General features: G+C 42.4%; 1 protein-coding gene across 1 annotated transcript in view; it reads right to left on the minus strand.

The window, feature by feature from the left end:
- Positions 1-6,437: 6,437 nt before the first annotated feature.
- The window catches only part of LOC128658039 (gastrula zinc finger protein XlCGF66.1-like), a 153,457-nt gene continuing 135,618 nt past the window's right edge, over positions 6,438-24,276 (minus strand). The window contains exons 8-10 of the mRNA XM_053712485.1: positions 20,956-21,015; positions 19,884-20,074; positions 6,438-6,508 (exon numbers count right to left, since the gene is read on the minus strand). Of these exons, the coding sequence (XP_053568460.1) occupies positions 6,438-6,508; positions 19,884-20,074; positions 20,956-21,015 (322 nt within the window). The remainder of the gene's footprint in view (positions 6,509-19,883; positions 20,075-20,955; positions 21,016-24,276) is intronic.

Raw genomic sequence — 24,276 nt, forward strand, 5'->3', positions numbered from 1 at the left:
TGTGGTCATGTACTGACCCTTTTGGATCATGGGTAAGATTGTCCGAATAGTTTCCATTTTGAACGATGGAACTCTTAGGAATTTGTTTAGGATCTTTAAATCCAAGATTGGTCTGAAGGTTCCTTCTTTCTTGGGAACCACAAACAGATTTGAGTAAAACCCCCGCCCGTGTTCCGACCGCGGAACCGGGTGGATCACTCCCATTAGTAAAAGGTCTTGTACACAGCGTAGAAACGCCTCTTTCTTTATCTGGTTTGTTGACAACCTTGAAAGATGAAATCTCCCTTTTGGAGGAGAAGCTTTGAAGTCCAGAAGATATCCCTGAGATATGATCTCTAACGCCCAGGGATCCTGGACATCTCTTGCCCAAGCCTGGGCGAAGAGAGAAAGTCTGCCCCCTACTAGATCCGTTTCCGGATTGGGGGCCCTCACTTCATGCTGTCTTAGGGGCAGCAGCAGGTTTTCTGGCCTGCTTGCCCTTGTTCCAGGTCTGGTTAGGTTTCCAGCCCTGTCTGTAACGAGCAACAGTTCCTTCCTGTTTTGGAGCGGAGGAAGTTGATGCTGTTCCTGCCTTGAAGTTATGAAAGGCATGAAAATTAGACTGTCTAGCCCTTGGTTTGGCTCTGTCTTGAGGCAGGGCATGGCCCTTACCTCCAGTAATGTCAGCGATAATTTCTTTCAAACCGGGCCCGAATAATGTCTGCCCTTTGAAAGGTATGTTAAGCAATTTAGATTTAGAAGTCACATCGGCTGACCAGGATTTTAGCCACAGCGCTCTGCGCGCCTGAATGGCGAATCCGGAATTCTTAGCCGTAAGTTTAGTTAGATGTACTACGGCATCAGAAATAAATGAATTAGCTAGCTTAAGGGTTTTAAGCTTGTTTGTAATCTCATCCAATGGAGCTGATTCAAGGGTCTCTTCCAGAGACTCAAACCAGAATGCCGCCGCCGCCGTGACCGGCGCAATGCATGCAAGGGGTTGCAATATAAAACCTTGTTGAACAAACATTTTCTTAAGGTAACCCTCTAAGTTTTTATCCATTGGATCTGAAAAAGCACAGCTATCCTCCACCGGGATAGTGGTACGCTTAGCTAAAGTAGAAACTGCTCCCTCCACCTTAGGGACCGTCTGCCATAAGTCCCGTGTGGTGGCGTCTATTGGAAACATTTTTCTGAATATAGGAGGGGTGAGAAAGGCACACCGGGTCTATCCCACTCCTTGTTAACAATTTCAGTAAGTCTTTTAGGTATAGGAAAAACGTCAGTACACGTTGGTACTGCAAAATATTTATCCAACCTACATATTTTCTCTGGGATTGCAACCGTGTTACAATCATTCAGAGCCGCCAACACCTCCCCTAGTAACACACAGAGGTTCTCAAGCTTAAATTTGAAATTTGAAATGTCTGAATCCAGTTTATTTGGATCAGACCCGTCACCCACAGAATGAAGCTCTCCGTCTTCATGTTCTGCAAATTGTGACGCAGTATCTGACATGGCCCTAGTATTATCAGCGCACTCTGTTCTCACCCCAGAGTGGTCTCGTTTACCCCTGAGTTCTGGCAATTTAGATAAAACCTCAGTCATAACATTAGCCATGTCTTGCAAAGTGATTTGTAATGGCCGCCCTGATGTACTTGGCGTTACAATATCACGCACCTCCTGAGCGGGAGATGCAGGTACTGACACGTGAGGTAAGTTAGTCGGCATAACTTCCCCCTCGTTGTCTGGTGAATTTTTATTAACATGTACAGATTTACTTTTATTTAAAGTAGCATCAATGCAATTAGTACATAAATTTCTATTGGGCTCCACATTGGCCTTTGAACATATTGCACAAAGAGATTCCTCTGTGTCAGACATGTTTAACAAACTAGCAATTAGCCTAGCAAGCTTGGAAAATACTTTTCAAATAAATTTACAAGCAATATAAAAAACGTTACTGTGCCTTTAAGAAGCACACAAAAAACTGTCACAGTTGAAATAACAATGAACCGGATTAGTTATAGAAACCAAATTTTCACAGTAAATGCATTAAGCTAGCAAAGGATTGCACCCATTAGAAAATGGATTATTAACCCCTTAATACCAAAAAAACGGATAATAAAATATATAACGTTTTAACACAGTCAAAGCACAGTCTCACAGGTCTGCTGTGAGTGATTACCTCCCTCAAACTAGCTTTGGAGACCCCTGAGCTCTGTAGAGACGTCCCGGATCATGCAGAGAGAATAAGGAAGGCTGTGACTGAATTTTTGATGCGTAGTAAAAGCGCCAAAATAGGCCCCTCCCACTCATAATACAACAGTGGGGAAGCTCAGTAAACTGATTTTATTCAAAATAAACGAAAGCCAAGTGGAAAATAATGCCCATAAAATTTTTCACCAAGTACCTCAGAGAAAAAAACGATTAACCTGCCAGTAAACATTTAATATGAATATATGAATATATGAAATGATATTAAAAGCCTGTTGCTAGTCGCTCTCACTGCAGAAAGGCTATAAGTTATATGTATACAGTATTTCCTTAGTGAAGTGCTATTCCCCAGAAATACCTCAGTGCCAACATACATACATAACAGCCTGATACCAGTTGCTACTACTGCATTTAAGGCTGTACTTACATTATATCGGTATTAGCAGTATTTTCTCAGTCAATTCCATTCCTTAGAAAATAATATACTGCAACATACCTCTTTGCAGGTGAACCCTGCCCGCTGTCCCCTGTTCTGAAGTTACCTCACTCCTCAGAATGGCCGAGAACAGCAAATGGATCTTAGTTACGTCCGCTAAGATCATATACAAACTCAGGTAGATTCTTCTTCTAAAACTGCCTGAGAAAAAACAACACACTCCGGTGCCGTTTAAAACAACAAACTTTTGATTGAAGAAATAAAAACTAAATTTAATAACCACACTCCTCTCACACATCCTATCTATTAGTTAGGTGCAAGAGAATGACTGGGTATGACGTAGAGGGGAGGAGCTATATAGCAGCTCTGCTTGGGTGATCCTCTTGCACTTCCTGTTAGGGAGGAGTTATAATCCCATAAGTAATGGATGACCCGTGGACTGACTACACTTAACAGGAGAAATAGCAGAGAAACCCAGAAGGGATTTCGTATTCTGGTGAGTACTGTAAACACCTGAAGTGATATCAATAGTGTCTTTGGAGATAACATCATTCCACGGTCCTAAGTGATAACGAGACTATTTGCGCACATAGATGTACTATAGTGGGGCAGTTTCATAGAGTTACTAAGAGACTTAAACGCTACTTTGCTTTTATATGCTCATTTCGAGGAAGAGTTTATGGACATTTTAACTTCACCACCGGTGGTGTATTATTAATATCAGATATTTTACAAGTAATATTGTATGTAATAAAAATTTGTGTGTGAATTTTATAATGTATATTTATCGAGATTAAGCTTTTTAGCGTACTCTTTGTTTTCGTTGCAAATATTTTATTAAAAGATAAAAGGGATATATCTCTTTTAAGAGCTGCTCCTATAAAGGGTATCTTTGTATTGTTGTAAGATAAGATTCAAGTTTTCCGTCTAAAGATTCTTTAAAGGAAGTACTGTCTTCTAGAGGAATAGTAGTATGTTTAGCTAGAGTGAAAATGGCCCCATCAACTTTGGGTGGGAACCGTTTCCCATAACTCGAATTTAGCAGCAGGTAAAGGGTATAGTTTTTTTTTTAAAACTTGTATAAGGGTTAAAAAAGAGATACCTGGTTTAGACCTTTCCCTAGCAATCATATCAGAGACAGCATCAGGGATAGGGAAAATCTCAGGGAGATTGACAACAGTTTTATATACCGAGTTTAATTGATTACAGGGTTTATCATCATAAGTTTTAGATTCTTCAATCCGTAAAATGACTAAAACTTTCTTCAAAAGAGAAAGAATATGTTCAATTTTAAATATAAATTAGGAATTATCAGGTTCTACGTCCGATGATGGAGCCTCACTGTTAAAGGAATCCTCATCGTTCAAATATACTTCAGTATTTTGTAGGTCAGGACTTATATTACTGGTAGAATGTAAAATTTGAACTGACCTTTTTTTGTTTATTCAAAGGCGGTAATGCAGCCAGGGTCCTCAAAATGGCAGTAGTAATTATTTTTTTCATTGCTGGCAGGATGCCATTTGCATCTATCTGTAAGGAGGAGACAGTAGGTGTATTAGTACACATAGAAACATCATTAGATTGATCGATATGCAATAAAAAAATCTAAACAAGGTGGGACTTCCGGGCCGCAGCCATCTCACTGGTCGCACTGAGCTTCAGCTCCTTAAGTTTTCTCCAAAATCACTAATATTGTGAAGCTAAAACTGGATGTACATTATTCAAACAGTTGGAGAAACTGGTCTGTGGACGGCCTGATTTGAAATTTAGGGTTTTGAATCTCCACGTGGCACTTTTGCCCTCAGTACCGGGCCACTCAATTTGAAGCCTTCCCTAATAGCTGAAGCCTCAACATTGTCCCCACATTAAGCTGTGCCTGTGTGCGCAGTCCTTCTCCTGAAAAAGAGCTCTATCCCTACTTATGAGAGGACTTTATACTTGCAGCATTCTAAGGTTACAAGTTTACGATACCCTCTACACACTGACTGAAAATGGAGGAAGCCTTCCTTAAGCAATTACGTGTGGTGCTGCAGGAGCATATACAGAAACTGGATGAAAGAATGGCAGTGATCTTGCACCCAGCTCTTCACAAGCCAGATATGGTAAGACTTACCGGCATACAGGAGACCGATCATTTGAGTCCAGATTCGATGGACATGGATGCGACAAGGAGGGGAGCTCCCCCTCCAGAAGCTGACAGCTGGGCCGCTCTACATTTGAAGACAGCGGATAATCCGAAGCAGCTTGTCCCAAACAGCCCGGCTGACATGGCAGGGGTAGAACCGGCGCCCGAACCTGCCACAATACAGCTCCAACGCAAAAGCCAGCGAAGCACACAGGAGCTGCGCGAGTGTAGGAGTAAATCCCCCTCAGACGTCTGAAACTCTCGGTGGTTCTGCTGACATGGACAAACCATCTCCCGCAGCAAGCCTGGAACACACACTGCCAGCATCCCCTGGGACCGCAACTTCTCTCTGGGATACTCCAAGTACAGAAGTATGGCCGCACTCCCTCATTACTTGCGGTCCAGCCACCAGAATGATTAGCAGTGCCGCTGCATTCTATCAGACCTCCTGACAACGGCCATCTATTTGCGACCACACAATGATAAGGGGAATACTCCGGGTCTCAGATAATCTCTCAATTGACCCCATTGCCTGTCCTCAAGTCTGTGCTTGCCGATCCGGCTCCCAATGCCACCTGGTTGCAAGAAAAAACTCTTCCTATAACCCAGCTTCTTAACTTTCGGATTGGAGTGGGCTGACATATTTGGAAGGTACCTTTCTTATGCTCATCGGATCTGCAGGGTAAGAGGGTACTTCTACAGTCCCCCTACAGACGTTTAAAAACTGCCTGTTAAGTTTTACATAGGTGCTTCTTACTAGACGGAACTTTTTATGAGGACCATGCGGTCTGAGACCTCAAGTTCACCGTTTCTCCAGGGATCTAACGTTTAAGAGATCTAATACTAACTGTGTATTCCCTATTCTTTCTCATCAACCTGCCCTCACAGTTAAATACAAAAAACGCTTTAGACTTATTTACCCGTTCTTTGCCATATTCAGAATAGCACCATTTTATGCCTGTGAACATAGTTAATTAATATTTGTCCTCAGATATTTTATACTTATTGTTGTCAGTGATGGATACATATATAAATTAGCCATTCTTTTTTGTTTGAGATATGTAGCAATGCAGCGTTTATAACCCCAAATATTTTAAAGTTGTCTATTATTTTAATCAGCTTTCAGAAGGCTTGTAGTTATTTAGGCATTAATCTAGAAGATCCAGTTCACTTTAACTAATTTTGCTGGTCAGTGTGTATTGGACTCTCCTGTCAAATGCTGATGTATAAATGTGAAATTTTGTTATAAATTTGACTTTCAGTGCACTGCCCCACACAGTGCAATCGCCTCTAATATGTCCCCTTTAACATTTAACCTAAGCACAATATCTCAGGTTTTAATTAATCCCAAATATAAATACATACTAATCCCAAATATAAATACATACATGCTCCTATGTCACTTTTGACTTTAGCCATTATCCCATCATCATCTCACCCTGGATGTATCAGTAGCCCTAAACATGCTTCCTTAAATATACCCCAACATAGAGGTCTTAGATCCACCCCTAATTTTACCTCACTGTACCCTAACCCATCCAATAAGATTCATTGTGTTATTGTCTCCCGTATTATTTATCCCATTTAATATTATATTAATTGGATTTTCCCTCTCAGATACAAAACTATACCTATATGTACTATGGCCCATAAGTGGCTGCTTCATAAACTAATAGTTCTCTACGTGGTACCATATGAGTCATAAGGTCCAAGAGTGGCCTTTAGTATAATTAGAGGATCCTGTACTATACCTAAATACAAAAAAAAAATGAGGTTTTAACTATACATATTCTAACATCATCGCCCAATCTGTTTTTGTTTTTTCTCTTATTTATGGATGATTGGCTTATGTAGCTGCAAGGTTCATATATAGATAGTTACCAATCTGTCTAGTTGCAATATCCACCAGACGATCTGTTTCCATGTTATTCATCTTTTGGATGTGTGTTCAAATATGATTTAACTGTACACTTCTTTGAGTTGATTTCTTTTTTTTTCTTAATTGCATACCGTTTGTTATAGTTTTACTTATTTATGCTGTAATCCAGGGGTGTCCAAACTTTGCTCTCCAGAGGTTTTGGAACTACATTTCCGATGATGCTCAGCCAGCATTTTATCTAGCTGAGCATCATGGGAAATGTAGTTCCAAAACCTCTGGAGAGCAAAGTTTGGACATCCCTGCTGTAATCTATGCAAACCTCAATAAAAATATAAATTAAAAAAAAAAAAAAAATCTAAACAAGAGTCACATAAATAAGCTGAAGAAGCTACTTCAGTTGTTTTACAATAAGCACACTTAACTTTGGTAGAAAGGTGTTCCTATGGTAAATTTAGGGACAGATTGCTGCTGCTCCATTATGGCAAATTTTCAGTAAAATTTAGATGCAATAATAACTATTATCAAAGCTTTTTGAGGAAAGGAAAAAATATGTCCCCTTTATATAGCGTTGCATGGACATTAAAGCACTAAGCAAATGCTGCCTAGGTAAGCATTAACTGTCAGTGTGTGCAATGTCAAAACACCATTTTATTTGAACAAACGGCACACTAGTGTGTGCGCATACGTTAACGCGTCCTCCGACATGCGCATACTATGACGCGCTGTAGTTATTCAAAGGCTTCGTCAAGTTTCAAATCAAATTCTAAGTGTGTGTACTATGGCGTGCTAACTTGACAAGTATTAAAAGTGTTGGTTTATTTATGATGCTTCGAGTTTGACGCTCGTGTCTTGCGTGTAATATGGTGCGCAAATCCAATGAGCATTTTATGCGTTGAATTTGAAGCGCACTTTGAAATTTTTTTGCAAGCAAAAAAGTAAGTATCTGTCCCAGGGCCATACATACACATATAAAACTTTTAAACAACTAAAAAAAGACAATAAACATAGCTGTGAGTGCCTATGAAGGAATTCCCATGAGGCGGAAACTTAAATATGCTCTGAAGCACCTCTCACTGAAGAAACCAAGCCTATCATCTTACTTCAACCACCTCCAACGGAGGCAAAGTAAAAAACTGAGGTATGAGTGGGGTGGGAGGGTTTTTATAGGCATTTGAGGTTTTGGAAACTTTGCCTCCTCTTGGCAGGAATCTATATCCCACATATAACAGGTCACGGACTCTTGCCACCTATATTAAGGAAACAAGGATGATTGTAGAACAAAGAAATTGCTCCTAGGATGGTTTAGTATATCAAAAACAATATATAAAATCTTCAACAGAAAAAAATCTAACTCATGTGATGGTGTCACTTTAACAGGTGTCATTCTGGTATAGTTAGTAGCTCCCCAGCTAGCTGTATTACTTATGCAATTCTGTTGTACCATATAGATGTGATACAAAGCCTGTTGCTTCTTTTACAGCTATATAGTATAGAAGTTGCCTATATGCTCCCTATATTGGTTAAAAAGCTCTCAATTTAACCATAAAGGTACACAATATCAAAGGCTTATAGAGGAACCACGGGCTAGGCAAAGAAATATGTATACATTTAAAGTATCCCATACATGAAAAATCTAAATATATAATAATAAATAATGAATTTATTGAAAACAAGAGTCAGTTTCCTAAATGACTGAAGTGATTCAATTTAAAATATCTCACTATAACAAATGTCTCTTTAAAAAAAAAATGTGTTGCAAAAACAAACCCAAATCATGAAATGTAAAAAGTTCTGGTCAAGTGTGATCAGCACATAAATTCACAGCTTAATTTATATGAAATAAATATGCCCCACGAGGGTTTGATAGCTTGTTCGTGCTAGATTGGGGTATATAGTGTCACTAAGTACCTTGTAGATCCTCGATCCAAGCTGCTGTGATGATCAGATCCTTCTGATCTACCGGCGTCCACCTGTCACTGTTGTTTGATTCTGTTCCTCCAACTTTCATTTGCATGTGAAATGGTATTTCTGAAGCACATTTATATCTTGTGCTGCCGTCCCACACCCAGCACTTAACAATTTTGTACTAGTTAAATCATTGTTGGCATCTCCATCTCTCCAATTACGTGATTGAGACATCACCGTGCTGTTGTAATTTGAGACACGCCTCCTCACAGTTACAGTGTATCTTAGATAGCATACTACACCAAATACTACTGTATAAAATCTGGACACTACAATACACATCAACCCATAAGCTTTTTGACTTTAAGATAATCGCACACCAGGACTTGATATATTGCAAACTCTGGGGAGCATTCCATCTAAAATACACATAATCTGTGAGATGTGTCTCAAATTACAATGACGGCATGGTGATGTCACAGTCACGTAATCAGAGAGATCGACTAGGAAGAGACGCAAACAGTACTGATTCACGAATAAGTGTAAGTTGGAGGAACAGACTCACAGGTCTAGTGCAAGATGAGAAGTGACAGCTGAAAGCTTGTAGAACAGAAGGATCTGATCATCATTGAAGCTTGGACTGATGATCTACAAAGGTACAGAATGACACTATATACCCCAATTTAACAGGAACAAACACACTGGGGGCATATATATTTCATATACATTAAATGTGAATTTATGTACTGATCACACTCAACCAGAACATTTTACATTTCATGATTTGGGTTCTTTTTTGCAACACATTTTATATTGTGAGATATGTTAAATTTAAGTACTTCAAACATTTATGAAATTTACTCGTTTTCAATAAATTATTTATCATTATAAATTAGATTTGTCATGTATAAGATATTTTAAATGTTTCTATATTTCTTTGCCTAGCCTGTGGCGTCCATATAAGCCTTTGATATTATGTTATTTTACAGCCCAGCAACTCATGTGTTAAAAAACATAATTTAGGTCTTATCTGATATATATAAATTTCTTTCATGGTGGTGAGAGTCCACAACCTGGTAGGTACAGGATATACATTCACAACAGGAGCAGGCAAAGTTTCCCAAATCTCAAAAGTCTATAAAAACCCTCCCACCTCACTTATATCTTAGTTTGACGTATAGCTAAGTAGTGAGGTGTTTAGAAGTAGTAAAAGCCAAAATGAGGAGCAGGAAAAAAACTAAATTTATGCTTACTTGATAAATGTATTTCTTTAAGATATGGTGAGTCCACAGGTTCATCTTAATTACTGTTGGGAAAATCACTCCTGGCCAGCAGGAGGAGGCAAAGAGCACCACAATAAAACTGTTAAGTATCACTTCCTTACCCACAACCCACAGTCATTCAACCAAAAGTAAATGGAGAAAGGAGGGTAACACAAGGTGCAGAGGTGTCTGAGGTTTAGTCAAAAACTCATATAAAAAAAGACAAAAGAGGGTGGGTCTGTGGACTCACCATATCTTGAAGAAATAAATTTATCAGGTAAGCATACATTTTGTTTTCTTTCTAAGATATGGTGAATCCACTGGTTCATCATAATAACTGTTGGGAACCAATACCCAAGCTAGAGGACACAAATGAATAGCAGCGATAAGAACAAGCATGCCTAAACGGAATGCACAGCCGCTTAAAGAATCTTTCTCCCAAAAGCCGCCTCAGCCGAGGCAAATGTATCAAATCTGTAAAATTTGGAAAAAAGTATGTAAAGAAGATCAAGTTGCAGCCTTGCAAATCTGCTCCATGGAAGCTTCATTTTTGAAAGCCCAAGAAGAGGCTACAGCCCTGGTGGAATGAGCCGTAATTCTTTCTGGAGGTTGCTTCCCAGGCAAATCACACTTCGCAACCAAAAAGAAAGAGTAGAAGCAGTGGCTTTCTGACCCCTACGTTTCCCAGAAAAACAAACAAAAAGAGCCGAAGACTTGCGAAAGTCTTTAGTCGCCTCCAAATAGAATTTAAAGGCACAAACCACATCTAAATTGTGCAATAGACGTTCTTTAATCGAAGAGGGCTTCGGACACAGAGATGGAACAACGATCTCCTGATTAATATTTCTAGTAGAAACAACTTTAGGAAGGAAACCTAACTTAGTACGAAGAACCGCCTTATCTGCATGAAAAATATGATAAGGGGAATCAAACTGCAAGGCTGAGAGTTCAGAGACTCTCCGCGCAGAAGAAATAGCCAAAATAAATAAAACCGTCTAAGATAATAACTTAATGTCTATGGAATGCATTGGCTCAAACGGAGCCTGCTGCAAAACTTTAAGAACAAGATTAAGACTCCAAGGTGGAGCAACAAGGTTAAACACAGGCCTGATTCTGAGTAAGGCCTGACAAAAAGCTTGTACATTTGGCACATCTGCCAAATTTGGCCCTTAAGAGTACTAACAGATAACCCCTTCTCCAGACCCTCCAGGAGAAAAGACAAAAATCTTGGAATCCTAACTCTACTCCAAGAGTAGCCCTCAATAAAGATATTTCCGCCATATCTTATAGTAAATCTTTCGAGTAACAGGCTTACAGGCCTGAATCATGGTCTTAATAACCAACTCAGAAATCCCACGCTTAGACAGAATCAAGCGTTCACTCTCCAAGCAGTCAGCTTCAGAGAATCGAGATTTGGATGAAGAAAGGGACCATAAGTAGAAGGTCCTTCCTCAAGGGTAGTCTCCACAGAGGTAGAGACGACATCTCCACTAGATCCACATACCAGATCCTTCGAGGCCAAGCTGGAGCAATTAGGATCTCTCCTGTTTTATTCAAGCAATTACTTGTGGAAGTAGGGCAAACGGAGGGAATAAGTAAGCCATCCTGCCAACGCATCTATCAGGAAGGCATGAGGATCCCTCAACCTGGATCCGTACTTTGGAAGCTTTGTGTTTTGACGAGACGCCATCAGATCCAATTCCGGTACCCCCCATTTGGAAGTTAACCTGGAGAACACCTCCGGATGGAGTTCCCACTCCCCTGGGTGAAAAGTCTGTCTGCTCAGGAAATCTGCTTCCCAGTTGTCCACTACTGGAATGTGAATGGCAGAGAGACAGCAACTGTGAGCTTCCGCCCACCGAATAATCCAAGCTACCTCCTTCATGGCTAGGGAACTCCGGGTTTTCCCCGGTGGTTGATGTAAGCCACTGAGGTTATGTTGTCTGACTGGAATCTGATGAACGGGGCCAAAGACAGTTGAGGCCAAGTCATCAGAGCATTGTAAATCGCCCTCAACTCCAGAATGTTGATAGGCAGAGCGGACTCCTCCCGAGACCAAATCCCCTGCGCCTTTAAGGAGTCCCAGACTGCTCCCCAGCCCAACAAGCTGGCATCCGTGGTCATCATCACCCAGGAAGGTCTCCAAAAGCAAGTGCCTTGAGACAGATGCTCCTGAGAGATCCACTACCAGAGAGAGAGTCTTTCGTCTCCTGATCTAGAACTATCTTTGAAGACAGATCCACATAATCTCCATTCCATTGTTTGAGCATGCACAACTGCAGGGCTCTCAGATGAAACCGAGCAAATGGGACGATGTCCATTGAAGCCACCATCAGACCAATTACTTCCATACATTGTGCCACTGAAGGACGCACCGAAGCCTGAAGTGACCGGCAGGAGGAAAGACTCTTTGCTATTCTGACCTCCGTTAAAAAAATCTTCATCAGAACGGAATCTATAATCGTCCTAGGAAAACTACCCTTGTAGCTGGAACCAAGGAGCCTTTCTTAAATTTCCATCTGTAAGAGAGAAGTAAAGACAGCAACGTCTCCGTGTGAGATGCTGCTTGAGGAAAAGATGGCGCTTGAACCAATATGTCATCTACATAGGGAGCCACTGCTATTCCCCTGGACCGAATCACAGCCAAAAGGGCCCCAGAACCTTTGAGAATATCTTGGGAGCTGTGGCAAGGCCAAAAGGCAGAGCCACAAACTGGAAGTGTTGGTCTAGAAAGGCAAACCTCAGAAACTTGAGATGATCTCTGCGAATGGGAACATGCAAGTATGCATCCTTTAGATCTATGGTCATCATGAATTGACCCTCCTGAATCAAAGGAAGAATTGTACAAATGTTCTCCATCTTGAAGGATGGGACTCTGAGGAATTTGTTTAGACATTTCAAGTCTAGAATGGGCCGGAAGGTTCCCTCCTTTTTGGGAACCACAAACAAGTTTGATTAGAACCCTAGACCCTGTTCTGGAACAGATCCTGAATGCATTTTAAGAACGCCTCTCTTTTTGTTCGGTCTGCAGATAATCTTGACAGGTGGAACCTGCACCTGGGAGGGCAATTTTTTAATTCCAACTTGTAACCCTGGGAAACAATGTTCACAGACCAGGGGTCTGGAACATCTCTGATCCAGACCTGAGAGAACTGAGACAGCCTGCCCCTACCTGATCCAAGCCTGAATCGGGGGAAAACCCTTCATGCTGACTTAGAGTCAGCCACGGGCTCCTTGGACTGTTTTCCTTGCTCCAAGACTGATTTGGTTTCCAGGCAGACTTGGAATTGTCCTGTTTGGACGAGGAAGAGGATGGTTTTCCTCTAAAGTTTCAAAAGGAACGAAAATAACTGGCGTCCCTTAGGTCTGGCCTTCTTATCTTGAGGCAGAAAAGACCCCTTTCCGCCTGTAATATCAGAAATGATCTCAGCCAACCCAGGTCCAAATAAGGTCTTCCCCTTGTAAGGAAGTGCCAGAAGCTTGACCTTAGAAGAAACATCGGCTGAAAAGGACTTCAGCTATAATGTCCTTCTGGCTAAGACCATGAAACTAGAAGCCTTAGCTCCGAACCTAAGCACCTGTAGCACAGCATCTGCTATATAGGAATTAGCTAACTTAAGAGCCTTATTCCTATCCTGAATCTCGTCTAAAGGAGTCTCCTTTCTGAAGAGAATCAGACAAGGCGTCAAATCAATAGGATGCTGCACTGATCACCGTGGCAATACATACTACTGGTTGCCATTGGAGGTCTAAATGTACATAAATCTTTTTTAAGTAAGCCTCCTTTTTGTTCATCGGATCCTTGAAAGAGCAACTATCCTCAATAGGAATAGTGGTTCTCTTAGCCAGAGTAGAAATGGCCGATTCAACTTTGGGAACCGTATACCAAGTATCCTTGATAGAAGTCTCCCCCGGAAACATCTTCTTAAAAACAGGAGACGGAGTAAAAGCCACTCCTGGCTTCTCCCATTCCTGAGAAATGATCTCCTTAGCACGATCTGGCACAGGAAAAACCTTCGAAGAGGAAGGAACATCAAAAAACTATTAAGTTTACTAGACTTCTTAGGAGCGACTACGACAGGAGTCTCGGAGTTGTCCAAGGTAGCTAAAACCTCCTTTAAAAGTAATCGAAGGTGTTCAAGCTTGAATCTGAAGGAAACTCCATTATCAGAAAAACAGAATTTATGTTTACCTGATAAATTACTTTCTCCAACGGTGTGTCCGGTCCACGGCGTCATCCTTACTTGTGGGATATTCTCCTCCCCAACAGGAAATGGCAAAGAGCCCAGCAAAGCTGGTCACATGATCCCTCCTAGGCTCCGCCTTCCCCAGTCATTCGACCGACGTAAAGGAGGAATATTTGCATAGGAGAAATCATATGATACCGTGGTGACTGTAGTTAAAGAAAATAAATTATCAGACCTGATTAAAAAACCAGGGCGGGCCGTGGACCGGACACACCGTTGGAGAAAGTAATTTATCAGGTAAACATAAATTCGGTTTTCTCCAACATAGGTGTGTCCGGTCCACGGCGTCATCCTTACTTGTGGGAACCAATACCAAAGCTTTAGGACACGGATGAAGGGAGGGAGCAAATCAGGTCACCTAGATGGAAGGCACCACGGCTTGCAAAACCTTTCTCCCAAAAATAGCCTCAGAAGAAGCAAAAGTATCAAATTTGTAAAATTTAGTAAAAGTGTGCAGTGAAGACCAAGTCGCTGCCTTACATATCTGATCAACAGAAGCCTCGTTCTTGAAGGCCCATGTGGAAGCCACAGCCCTAGTGGAATGAGCTGTGATTCTTTCAGGAGGCTGCCGTCCGGCAGTCTCGTAAGCCAATCTGATGATGCTTTTAATCCAAAAAGAGAGAGAGGTAGAAGTTGCTTTTTGACCTCTCCTTTTACCAGAATAAACAACAAACAAAGAAGATGTTTGTCTAAAATCCTTTGTAGCATCTAAATAGAATTTTAGAGCACAAACTACATCCAAATTGTGCAACAAACGTTCCTTCTTTGAAACTGGATTCGGACACAAAGAAGGCACTACTATCTCCTGGTTAATGTTTTTGTTAGAAACAACTTTCGGAAGAAAACCAGGTTTAGTACGTAAAACCACCTTATCTGCATGGAACACCAGATAAGGGGGAGAACACTGCAGAGCAGATAATTCTGAAACTCTTCTAGCAGAAGAAATTGCAACCAGAAACAAAACTTTCCAAGATAATAACTTAATATCAACGGAATGTAAGGGTTCAAACTGAAAGAACTAAATTGAGACTCCAAGGAGGAGTCAAAGGTTTGTAAACAGGCTTGATTCTAACCAGAGCCTGAACAAAGGCTTGAACATCTGGCACAGCTGCCAGCTTTTTGTGAAGTAACACAGACAAGGCAGAAATCTGTCCCTTCAAAGAACTTGCAGATAATCCTTTCTCCAAACCTTCTTGAAGAAAGGATAGAATCTTAGGAATTTTTACCTTGTCCCAAGGGAATCCTTTAGATTCACACCAACAGATATATTTTTTCCATATTTTGTGGTAAATTTTTCTAGTTACAGGCTTTCTGGCCTGAACAAGAGTATCAATGACAGAATCTGAGAACCCTCGCTTTGATAAGATCAAGCGTTCAATCTCCAAGCAGTCAGTTGGAGTGAGACCAGATTCGGATGTTCGAACGGACCTTGAACAAGAAGGTCTCGTCTCAAAGGTAGCTTCCATGGTGGAGCCGATGACATATTCACCAGGTCTGCATACCAAGTCCTGCGTGGCCACGCAGGAGCTATCAAGATCACCGATGCCCTCTCCTGATTGATCCTGGCTACCAGCCTGGGGATGAGAGGAAACGGCGGGAATACATAAGCTAGTTTGAAGGTCCAAGGTGCTACTAGTGCATCTACTAGAGTCGCCTTGGGATCCCTGGATCTGGACCCGTAGCAAGGAACCTTGAAGTTCTGACGAGAGGCCATCAGATCCATGTCTGGAATGCCCCACAATTGAGTAATTTGGGCAAAGATTTCCGGATGGAGTTCCCACTCCCCCGGATGAAATGTCTGACGACTCAGAAAATCCGCTTCCCAATTTTCCACTCCTGGGATGTGGATTGCAGACAAGTGGCAGGAGTGAGTCTCCGCCCATTGGATGATTTTGGTCACTTCTTCCATCGCCAGGGAACTCCTTGTTCCCCCCTGATGGTTGATGTACGCAACAGTCGTCATGTTGTCTGATTGAAACCGTATGAACTTGGCCTTTGCTAGCTGAGGCCAAGCCTTGAGAGCATTGAATATCGCTCTCAGTTCCAGAATATTTATCGGGAGAAGAGATTCTTCCCGAGACCAAAGACCCTGAGCTTTCAGGGGTCCCCAGACCGCGCCCCAGCCCACCAGACTGGCGTCGGTCGTGACAATGACCCACTCTGGTCTGCGGAAGCTCATCCCCTGTGACAGGTTGTCCAGGGACAGCCACCAACGGAGTGAATCTCTGGTCCTCTGATCTACTTGTATCGTCGGAGACAAGTCTGTATAGTCCCCATTCCACTGACTGAGCATGCACAGTTGTAATGGTCTTAGATGAATTCGCGCAAAAGGAACTATGTCCATTGCCGCTACCATCAAACCTATTACTTCCATGCACTGCGCTATGGAAGGAAGAGGAACAGAATGAAGTATTTGACAAGAGTTTAGAAGTTTTGATTTTCTGGCCTCTGTCAGAAAAATCCTCATTTCTAAGGAGTCTATTATTGTTCCCAAGAAGGGAACCCTTGTTGACGGAGATAGCGAACTTTTTTCTACGTTCACTTTCCACCCGTGAGATCTGAGAAAGGCCAGGACAATGTCCGTGTGAGCCTTTGCTTGTGGAAGGGACGACGCTTGCATCAGAATGTCGTCCAAGTAAGGTACTACTGCAATGCCCCTTGGTCTTAGCACCGCTAGAAGGGACCCTAGTACCTTTGTGAAAATTCTTGGAGCAGTGGCTAATCCGAACGGAAGTGCCACAAACTGGTAATGCTTGTCCAGGAATGCGAACCTTAGGAACCGATGATGTTCCTTGTGGATAGGAATATGTAGATACGCATCCTTTAAATCCACCGTGGTCATGAATTGACCTTCCTGGATGGAAGGAAGAATTGTTCGAATGGTTTCCATTTTGAACGATGGAACCTTGAGAAACTTGTTTAGGATCTTGAGATCTAAGATTGGTCTGAATGTTCCCTCTTTTTTGGGAACTACGAACAGATTGGAGTAGAACCCCATCCCTTGTTCTCCTAATGGAACAGGATGAATCACTCCCATTTTTAACAGGTCTTCTACACAATGTAAGAATGCCTGTTTTTTTATGTGGTCTGAAGACAATTGAGACCTGTGGAACCTCCCCCTTGGGGGAAGCCCCTTGAATTCCAGAAGATAACCTTGGGAGACTATTTCTACTGCCCAAGGATCCAGAACATCTCTTGCCCAAGCCTGAGCGAAGAGAGAGAGTCTGCCCCCCACCAGATCCGGTCCCGGATCGGGGGCCAACATCTCATGCTGTCTTGGTAGCAGTGGCAGGTTTCTTGGCCTGCTTTCCTTTGTTCCAGCCTTGCATTGGCCTCCAGGCTGGCTTGGCTTGAGAAGTATTACCCTCTTGCTTAGAGGACGTAGCACTTGGGGCTGGTCCGTTTCTGCGAAAGGGACGAAAATTAGGTTTATTTTTGGCTTTGAAAGACCTATCCTGAGGAAGGGCGTGGCCCTTGCCCCCAGTGATATCAGAGATAATCTCTTTCAAGTCAGGGCCAAACAGCGTTTTCCCCTTGAAAGGAATGTAAAGCAATTTGTTCTTGGAAGACGCATCCGCTGACCAAGATTTTAGCCAAAGCGCTCTGCGCGCCACAATAGCAAAACCAGAATTTTTCGCCGCTAACCTAGCCAATTGCAAAGTGGCGTCTAGGGTGAAAGAATTAGCCAATTTGAGAGCATGAATTCTGTCCATAATCTCCTCATAAGAAGAAGAATTATTATTGAGCGCCTTTTCTAGTTCATCGAACCAGAAACACGCTGCTGTAGTGACAGGAACAATGCATGAAATTGGTTGTAGAAGGTAACCTTGCTGAACAAACATCTTTTTAAGCAAACCTTCTAATTTTTTATCCATAGGATCATTGAAAGCACAACTATCTTCTATGGGTATAGTGGTGCGTTTGTTTAGAGTAGAAACCGCCCCCTCGACCTTGGGGACTGTCTGCCATAAGTCCTTTCTGGGGTCGACCATAGGAAACAATTTTTTAAATATGGGGGGAGGGACGAAAGGTATACCGGGCCTTTCCCATTCTTTATTTACAATGTCCGCCACCCGCTTGGGTATAGGAAAAGCTTCGGGGGGCCCCGGGACCTCTAGGAACTTGTCCATTTTACATAATTTCTCTGGAATGACCAAATTCTCACAATCATCCAGAGTAGATAACACCTCCTTAAGCAGAGCGCGGAGATGTTCCAATTTAAATTTAAATGTAATCACATCAGGTTCAGCTTGTTGAGAAATTTTCCCTGAATCTGAAATTTCTCCCTCAGACAAAACCTCCCTGGCCCCCTCAGACTGGTGTAGGGGCACTTCAGAACCAATATCATCAGCGTCCTCATGCTCTTCAGTATTTTCAAAAACAGAGCAGTCGCGCTTTCGCTGATAAGTGGGCATTTTGGCTAAAATGTTTTTGATAGAATTATCCATTACAGCCGTTAATTGTTGCATAGTAAGGAGTATTGGTGCACTAGATGTACTAGGGGCCTCCTGTGTGGGCAAGACTGGCGTAGACGAAGGAGGGGATGATGCAGTACCATGCTTACTCCCCTCACTTGAGGAATCATCTTGGGCATCATTTTCTCTAAATTTTGTGTCACATAAATCACATCTATTTAAATGAGAAGGAACCTTGGCTTCCCCACATACAGAACACAGTCTATCTGGTAGTTCAGACATGTTAAACAGGCATAAACTTGATAACAAAGTACAAAAAACGTTTTAAAATAAAATCGTTACTGTCACTTTAAATTTTAAACTGAACACACTTTATTACTGCAAATGTGAAAAAGTGTGAAGGAATTGTTCAAAATTCACCAAAATTTCACCACAGTGTCTTAAAGCCTTAAGAGTATTGCACACCAAATTTGGAAACTTTAACCCTTAAAATAACGGAACCGGAGCCGTTTTTATATTTAACCCCTTTACAGTCCCTGGTATCTGCTTTGCTGAGACCCAACCAAACCCAAAGGGGAATACGATACCAAATGAAGCCTTCAGAAAGTCTTTTCTATGTATCAGAGCTCCTCACACATGCATCTGCATGTCATGCTTCCCAAAAACAAGTGCGCAATAGAGGCGCGAAAATGAGACTCTGCCTATGATTAGGGAAAGCCCCTAGAGAATAAGGTGTCCAATACAGTGCCTGCCGGTTATTTTACATAGTTCCCAAGATTAAAATAATTCCTCAAGGCTATGGGGTATAAAATATGCTTATATATAAATCGTTTTAGCCCAGAAAATGTCTACAGTCTTAAAAGCCCTTGTGAAGCCCTTTTTTTTCTTTATGTAATAAAAAATGGCTTACCGGATCCCATAGGGAAAATGACAGCTTCCAGCATTACATCGTCTTGTTAGAAATGTGTCATACCTCAAGCAGCAAAAGTCTGCTCACTGTTTCCCCCAACTGAAGTTAATTCCTCTCAACAGTCCTGTGTGGAAACAGCCATCGATTTTAGTAACGGTTGCTAAAATCATTTTCCTCTTACAAACAGAAATCTTCATCTCTTTTCTGTTTCAGAGTAAATAGTACATACCAGCACTATTTTAAAATAACAAACTCTTGATTGAATAATAAAAACTACAGTTAAACACTAAAAAACTCTAAGCCATCTCCGTGGAGATGTTGCCTGTACAACGGCAAAGAGAATGACTGGGGAAGGCGGAGCCTAGGAGGGATCATGTGACCAGCTTTGCTGGGCTCTTTGCCATTTCCTGTTGGGGAGGAGAATATCCCACAAGTAAGGATGACGCCGTGGACCGGACACACCTATGTTGGAGAAAAGGAATTATACTGTCCGAGTCTGAGACCTCACCTTCAAAATGAGATTCCTCCTCATCCTCAGATATATGAGGAACCTGAGAATCAGCACCTGGAACGGATACCTTATTATCTGAATTTTTAACTTTCCTCTTACGCTTCCCCTGAATTCTGGGAAATTTGGCAAGGGCTGTAGATACCGCTGCGGACACCTGTGCAGCAATTTCTGCCTTTAAAAACACTCCACTGGGAGTTAGAGAGGAACCTGGTAATACCTGGACAGCATCTTCCTGAGAGACATTCGGCTCAACATAAAAAAAAAAATGTCCTTTCCCTGTAATGTCTGTTTAACACAGGAGGAGCAAAGTTGCATGGGAACTGCAATTTGTGCATCTAACCACAACAAACATGGGTTCAACTGAACGGGGTCCTGATCCATGTCAAACATGATTGCTCACATGCCCCACAGACGTACATCAGATATAAATAATTAAATACATTTTCTCACTGTTGAAAATTACCAACTGAGTGCTATGGGGGAAAAAAAAAAACAGACGTGAGCAATATCGCTCGGACTAAAACCTCCCTCCACACCTCAGGATACTAAGGCGCCTCCTTACGACCACCGCATAGCCAGAATTCGTTCTCCAACCTCTAAGACCGTTTTAGCTGAGACACTGGAACCTCAGTTGCGAACGGAACCTAGGAGGAAACGGCCGATCACGTGATCGGACGGAAGAGAGGTGCAAAATCCTCCCGCGGAGCAACAGAGAGGGAGGAGGCGGAGCCTAAGAACTGAAGTTAAAACACCCACAATGGCGTACATTAAACAATGGTCCCTGTAACAACAGCACTCTCGTAATTAAACAGATCCCCATTCTGAGGAATTTGTTTAGCAGTGAAAATTAAACATAGACGTCAATACAGTAAAAAACGGAGCCCCAAACACATTCTTAGGTTACCCAAAACCCGAAGTTTGTAATCTCTTAACCTCACCACTGTGCCTGCAGTCATGCCTTAATGTTGCCCTTACACCAGGGTTAACTAACTTTTGTCCCCATAACTAGCAAGGTAATGGAATTCTTAACCTAAGTGCATATATCTCCCACCTGGAAGAAAGCACTTACCTGCTCTGCTGTCCGGCATGAAGACAGTCCCTAGGTGTGGACACATCTCCCCACAGAGACCTAGAACAAAGGTAGATAACAAAGTAACCAACTTTGGTATCCCATACTAGGGCAGCAGTGTTGGGAAAAATGCAGCAAGCACCTCTTTGCAAGTTCCCAACTGCTTTAAGTCACCACAGCTAGACTGCAAAGACTAACGTGGGATACGGCTATAACCTAAAACTTGCTTGAAGTAAATCAATCTTCTCAGAAATAAATTTTCTCATTAGACACCTAAACTTCCCCTCCTCCATGCACAAAGAGAATGACTGGGGGTTGTGGGTAAGAAAGTGATACTTAACAGTTTTACTGTGGTGCTCTTTGCCTCCTCCTGCTGGCCAGGAGTGATATTCCCAACAGTAATTAAGATAAACCTGTGGACTCATCATATCTTAGGAAGAAAGATGTGCTTAAACAAAAAATCAACCCCCCAAGGGGGGCTCGTGGAGTCTCGTCACCATAAAAGAAATGAATTTATCAGGTAAGACATGTTTTCTTTCCTATAGGTGGTGAGAGTCCATGACCTGTTACGTATGGGATATAATACCCAAGATGTGGAAGTCCACGAGTAACAATAAAGGGAGGGATTAAAATAATAACAGCTTTTTTTTTTGCTAAGAAATGTAATCCATAACTCAAAAACGTACTCAATATATAGGCACAATTATCAATCTGAGACAACTGCCTGAAGGACCTTTCTACCAAAGGCTGCTTCTAACAAAGCAAAAACATCAAAATGGTAAAATTTAGTAAAAGGTATGCAGATACGAACAAGTGGCCACTTTGCAAATTTGAGCAAATGAAGCCTCCCTCATTCTTGAAAGCCTGATGTGGCAACCGATCTAGTAGAATGAGCTCTAATTATTTGTGGTGGAGGCTGACCCGCCCCCAAATAAGCATTGTGATTTAAAGGTTTCAACCAAGAGGCTAAAGAAATTGCAGAGGCCTTCTGGCCTTTCTTAGGACCAGAAAAAAGAACAGACAGACTAGAAGTCTGTCTGAAATTCTTAGTACAATCAACCTAATATTTCAATGCTTTAACAACAACATCCAAAAAATGTAAAGATCTATCGCCACTCTAAAATTAATCTCATCCCTTTCAAGAAGTAAAAACTTATTTTAAATATTTAGGTATTAAAAACATAAATTATGCTTACCTGATAATTTCATTTCCATCTGTAGGAGGAGTCCATGCTTCATTCATTACTTGTGGGAAATAAGAACCAGGCCACCAGGAGGAGGCATAGACACCCCAGCCAAAGGCTTAAATACCTCCCCCACTCCCCTCATATCCCAGTCATTCTGCAGAGGGAACAAGGAACAGTAGGAGAAATATCAGGGTATAAATGGTGCCAGAAGAACAAAAATGAAATTTAGCTCCGCCCACCGGAAAAACAGGCGGGAGCCGTGGACTCTCCTCCTACAGATGGAAATCAAATTATCAGGTAAGCATAATTTATGTTTTCCATCTTAATAGGAGGGGAGTCCACGGCTTCATTCATTACTTGTGGGAAACAAATACCCAAGCTCTAGAGGACACTGAATGAAAAATGGGAGGGTAAAAGAGAGGCGGACCCTATTCTGAGGGCACCACAGGTTTTGCATGCTTTCTCCCAAAAGCTGCTTCCGCCAAAGCAAAAACATAAAATTTGTAAAACTTTGCAAAAGTATGTAAGGAGGAGCAGGGGCAAAGAACAGCCTTATCGGCGTGGAAAACCAGCTAAGGAGGCTCACATTGCAAGGCCGCCAACTCAGACTCCGCGTGCTGATGCAATAACCAGTAGGAATAGAACCTTCCAGGAAAGTAATTTAAATTTCAAGCGAATGCATAGGCTCAAACGGAGCACTCTGCAAAATCTTAAGAACCAAGTGTAAGCTCCAAGGGGGAGCGGAGTATCTAAATACAGGCCTGATCATAGACAGAGCCTGAATAAAGGACTGAATATCAGGAAGCTCCACAAGTTTCTTGTGTAACAGTACAGATAAAACCGAAATCTGTCCTTTTAAGGAACTGGCGGCAAGTCCCTTCTCCAACCCATCCTAGAGGAAGGACAGGATCCTAGATACCCTAACCTTATACCAGGGATATCCACGTTCCTCACGCCAGGACAAGTAGGTCCTCCACACCTTATGATAGATGCGACGAGTGACCGGCTTCTGCCTAGGGATACCTGGACAGCGACAAGTATCTGGGTAGCTGGAAGTTTAGGCTGGACTCCATGATCTATCTCGGCTTCCCCTATCTCTTGCAGATCTCCGCAAACACCTCGGGATGCAGAGACTATTCCCCCGAATGAAACGATTGTCTGCTGAGAAAATCCGCTTCCCATTTGTCCACACCCAGAATGTGGATCGCTGATAGCTAGGGAGCTTCTTGTCCCCCCCGATGGTTGATGTAAGCCACTGAGGTAATGTTGTCCGACTGGAATCTGATGAATTGGGATGACCCCAGGAGGGGCCAAGCCCTCAGAGCGTTTAAGATCACTCGAAGTTCCAGAATATTGATCGGGAGAAGCAACTCATCTCGAGTCCCCCTGCCCCGTGCTTTCTTGGCACCCCAAACAGCTCCCCATCCTGACAGACTTGCGTCCGTGGTCACAATCTCCCAGGATGGCCTCAAGAAGGATGTCCCCTGGGACAGTTGGTCCAGACAGATCCACCAAGAGAGGGATTCCCTCGTTCGGTTGTCCAGAGAAATCTGTTGGGATAGATCTCTGAGTGATTGCCGTTCCATTGTCTGAACATGCACAACTGAAGAGGTCTGAGATGGAACCTGGCGTATGGAATGACATCTATGCTGGATACCATGAGCCCAATCACCTCCATACTCCGGGCCACAGATGGCCTTGAAGAGGTCTGAAAGGCAAGACAGCTGGACGCAATCTTGCAACGTCTCTGATCTGTAAGGAATATCTTCATGGATATGGAGTCTATTATCGTGCCCAGGAATTCCACTCTGTTGCTGGGAACCAGAAACTCTTTCCTAAGTTTACCTTCCACCCATGAGATCAAAGGAGAAAAAAAAGAGCCCTTGAATGGTCCTCTGCAAGGCTGCAGGATGGAGCCTGGACCAGGATGTCATCCAGATAAGGCGCCACTGCAATACCTCTGGATCTCGCTACCATGAGCAGTGCTCCCAGAACCTTCGTAAAGACTCTTGGGGCAGTTGCCAGACCAAAGGGTAGGGCCACAAACTAGAAGTATTGGTCCACAAATGTAAATCTTAGGAACCTGAAGTGATCCTTGTGGATTTGTATGTGAAGGTAAGCATCCTTCAAGTCT

The sequence above is a fragment of the Bombina bombina genome, chromosome 4 (genome assembly GCF_027579735.1).
Source record: "Bombina bombina isolate aBomBom1 chromosome 4, aBomBom1.pri, whole genome shotgun sequence".
Classification (NCBI taxonomy): Eukaryota; Metazoa; Chordata; class Amphibia; order Anura; family Bombinatoridae; genus Bombina; species Bombina bombina.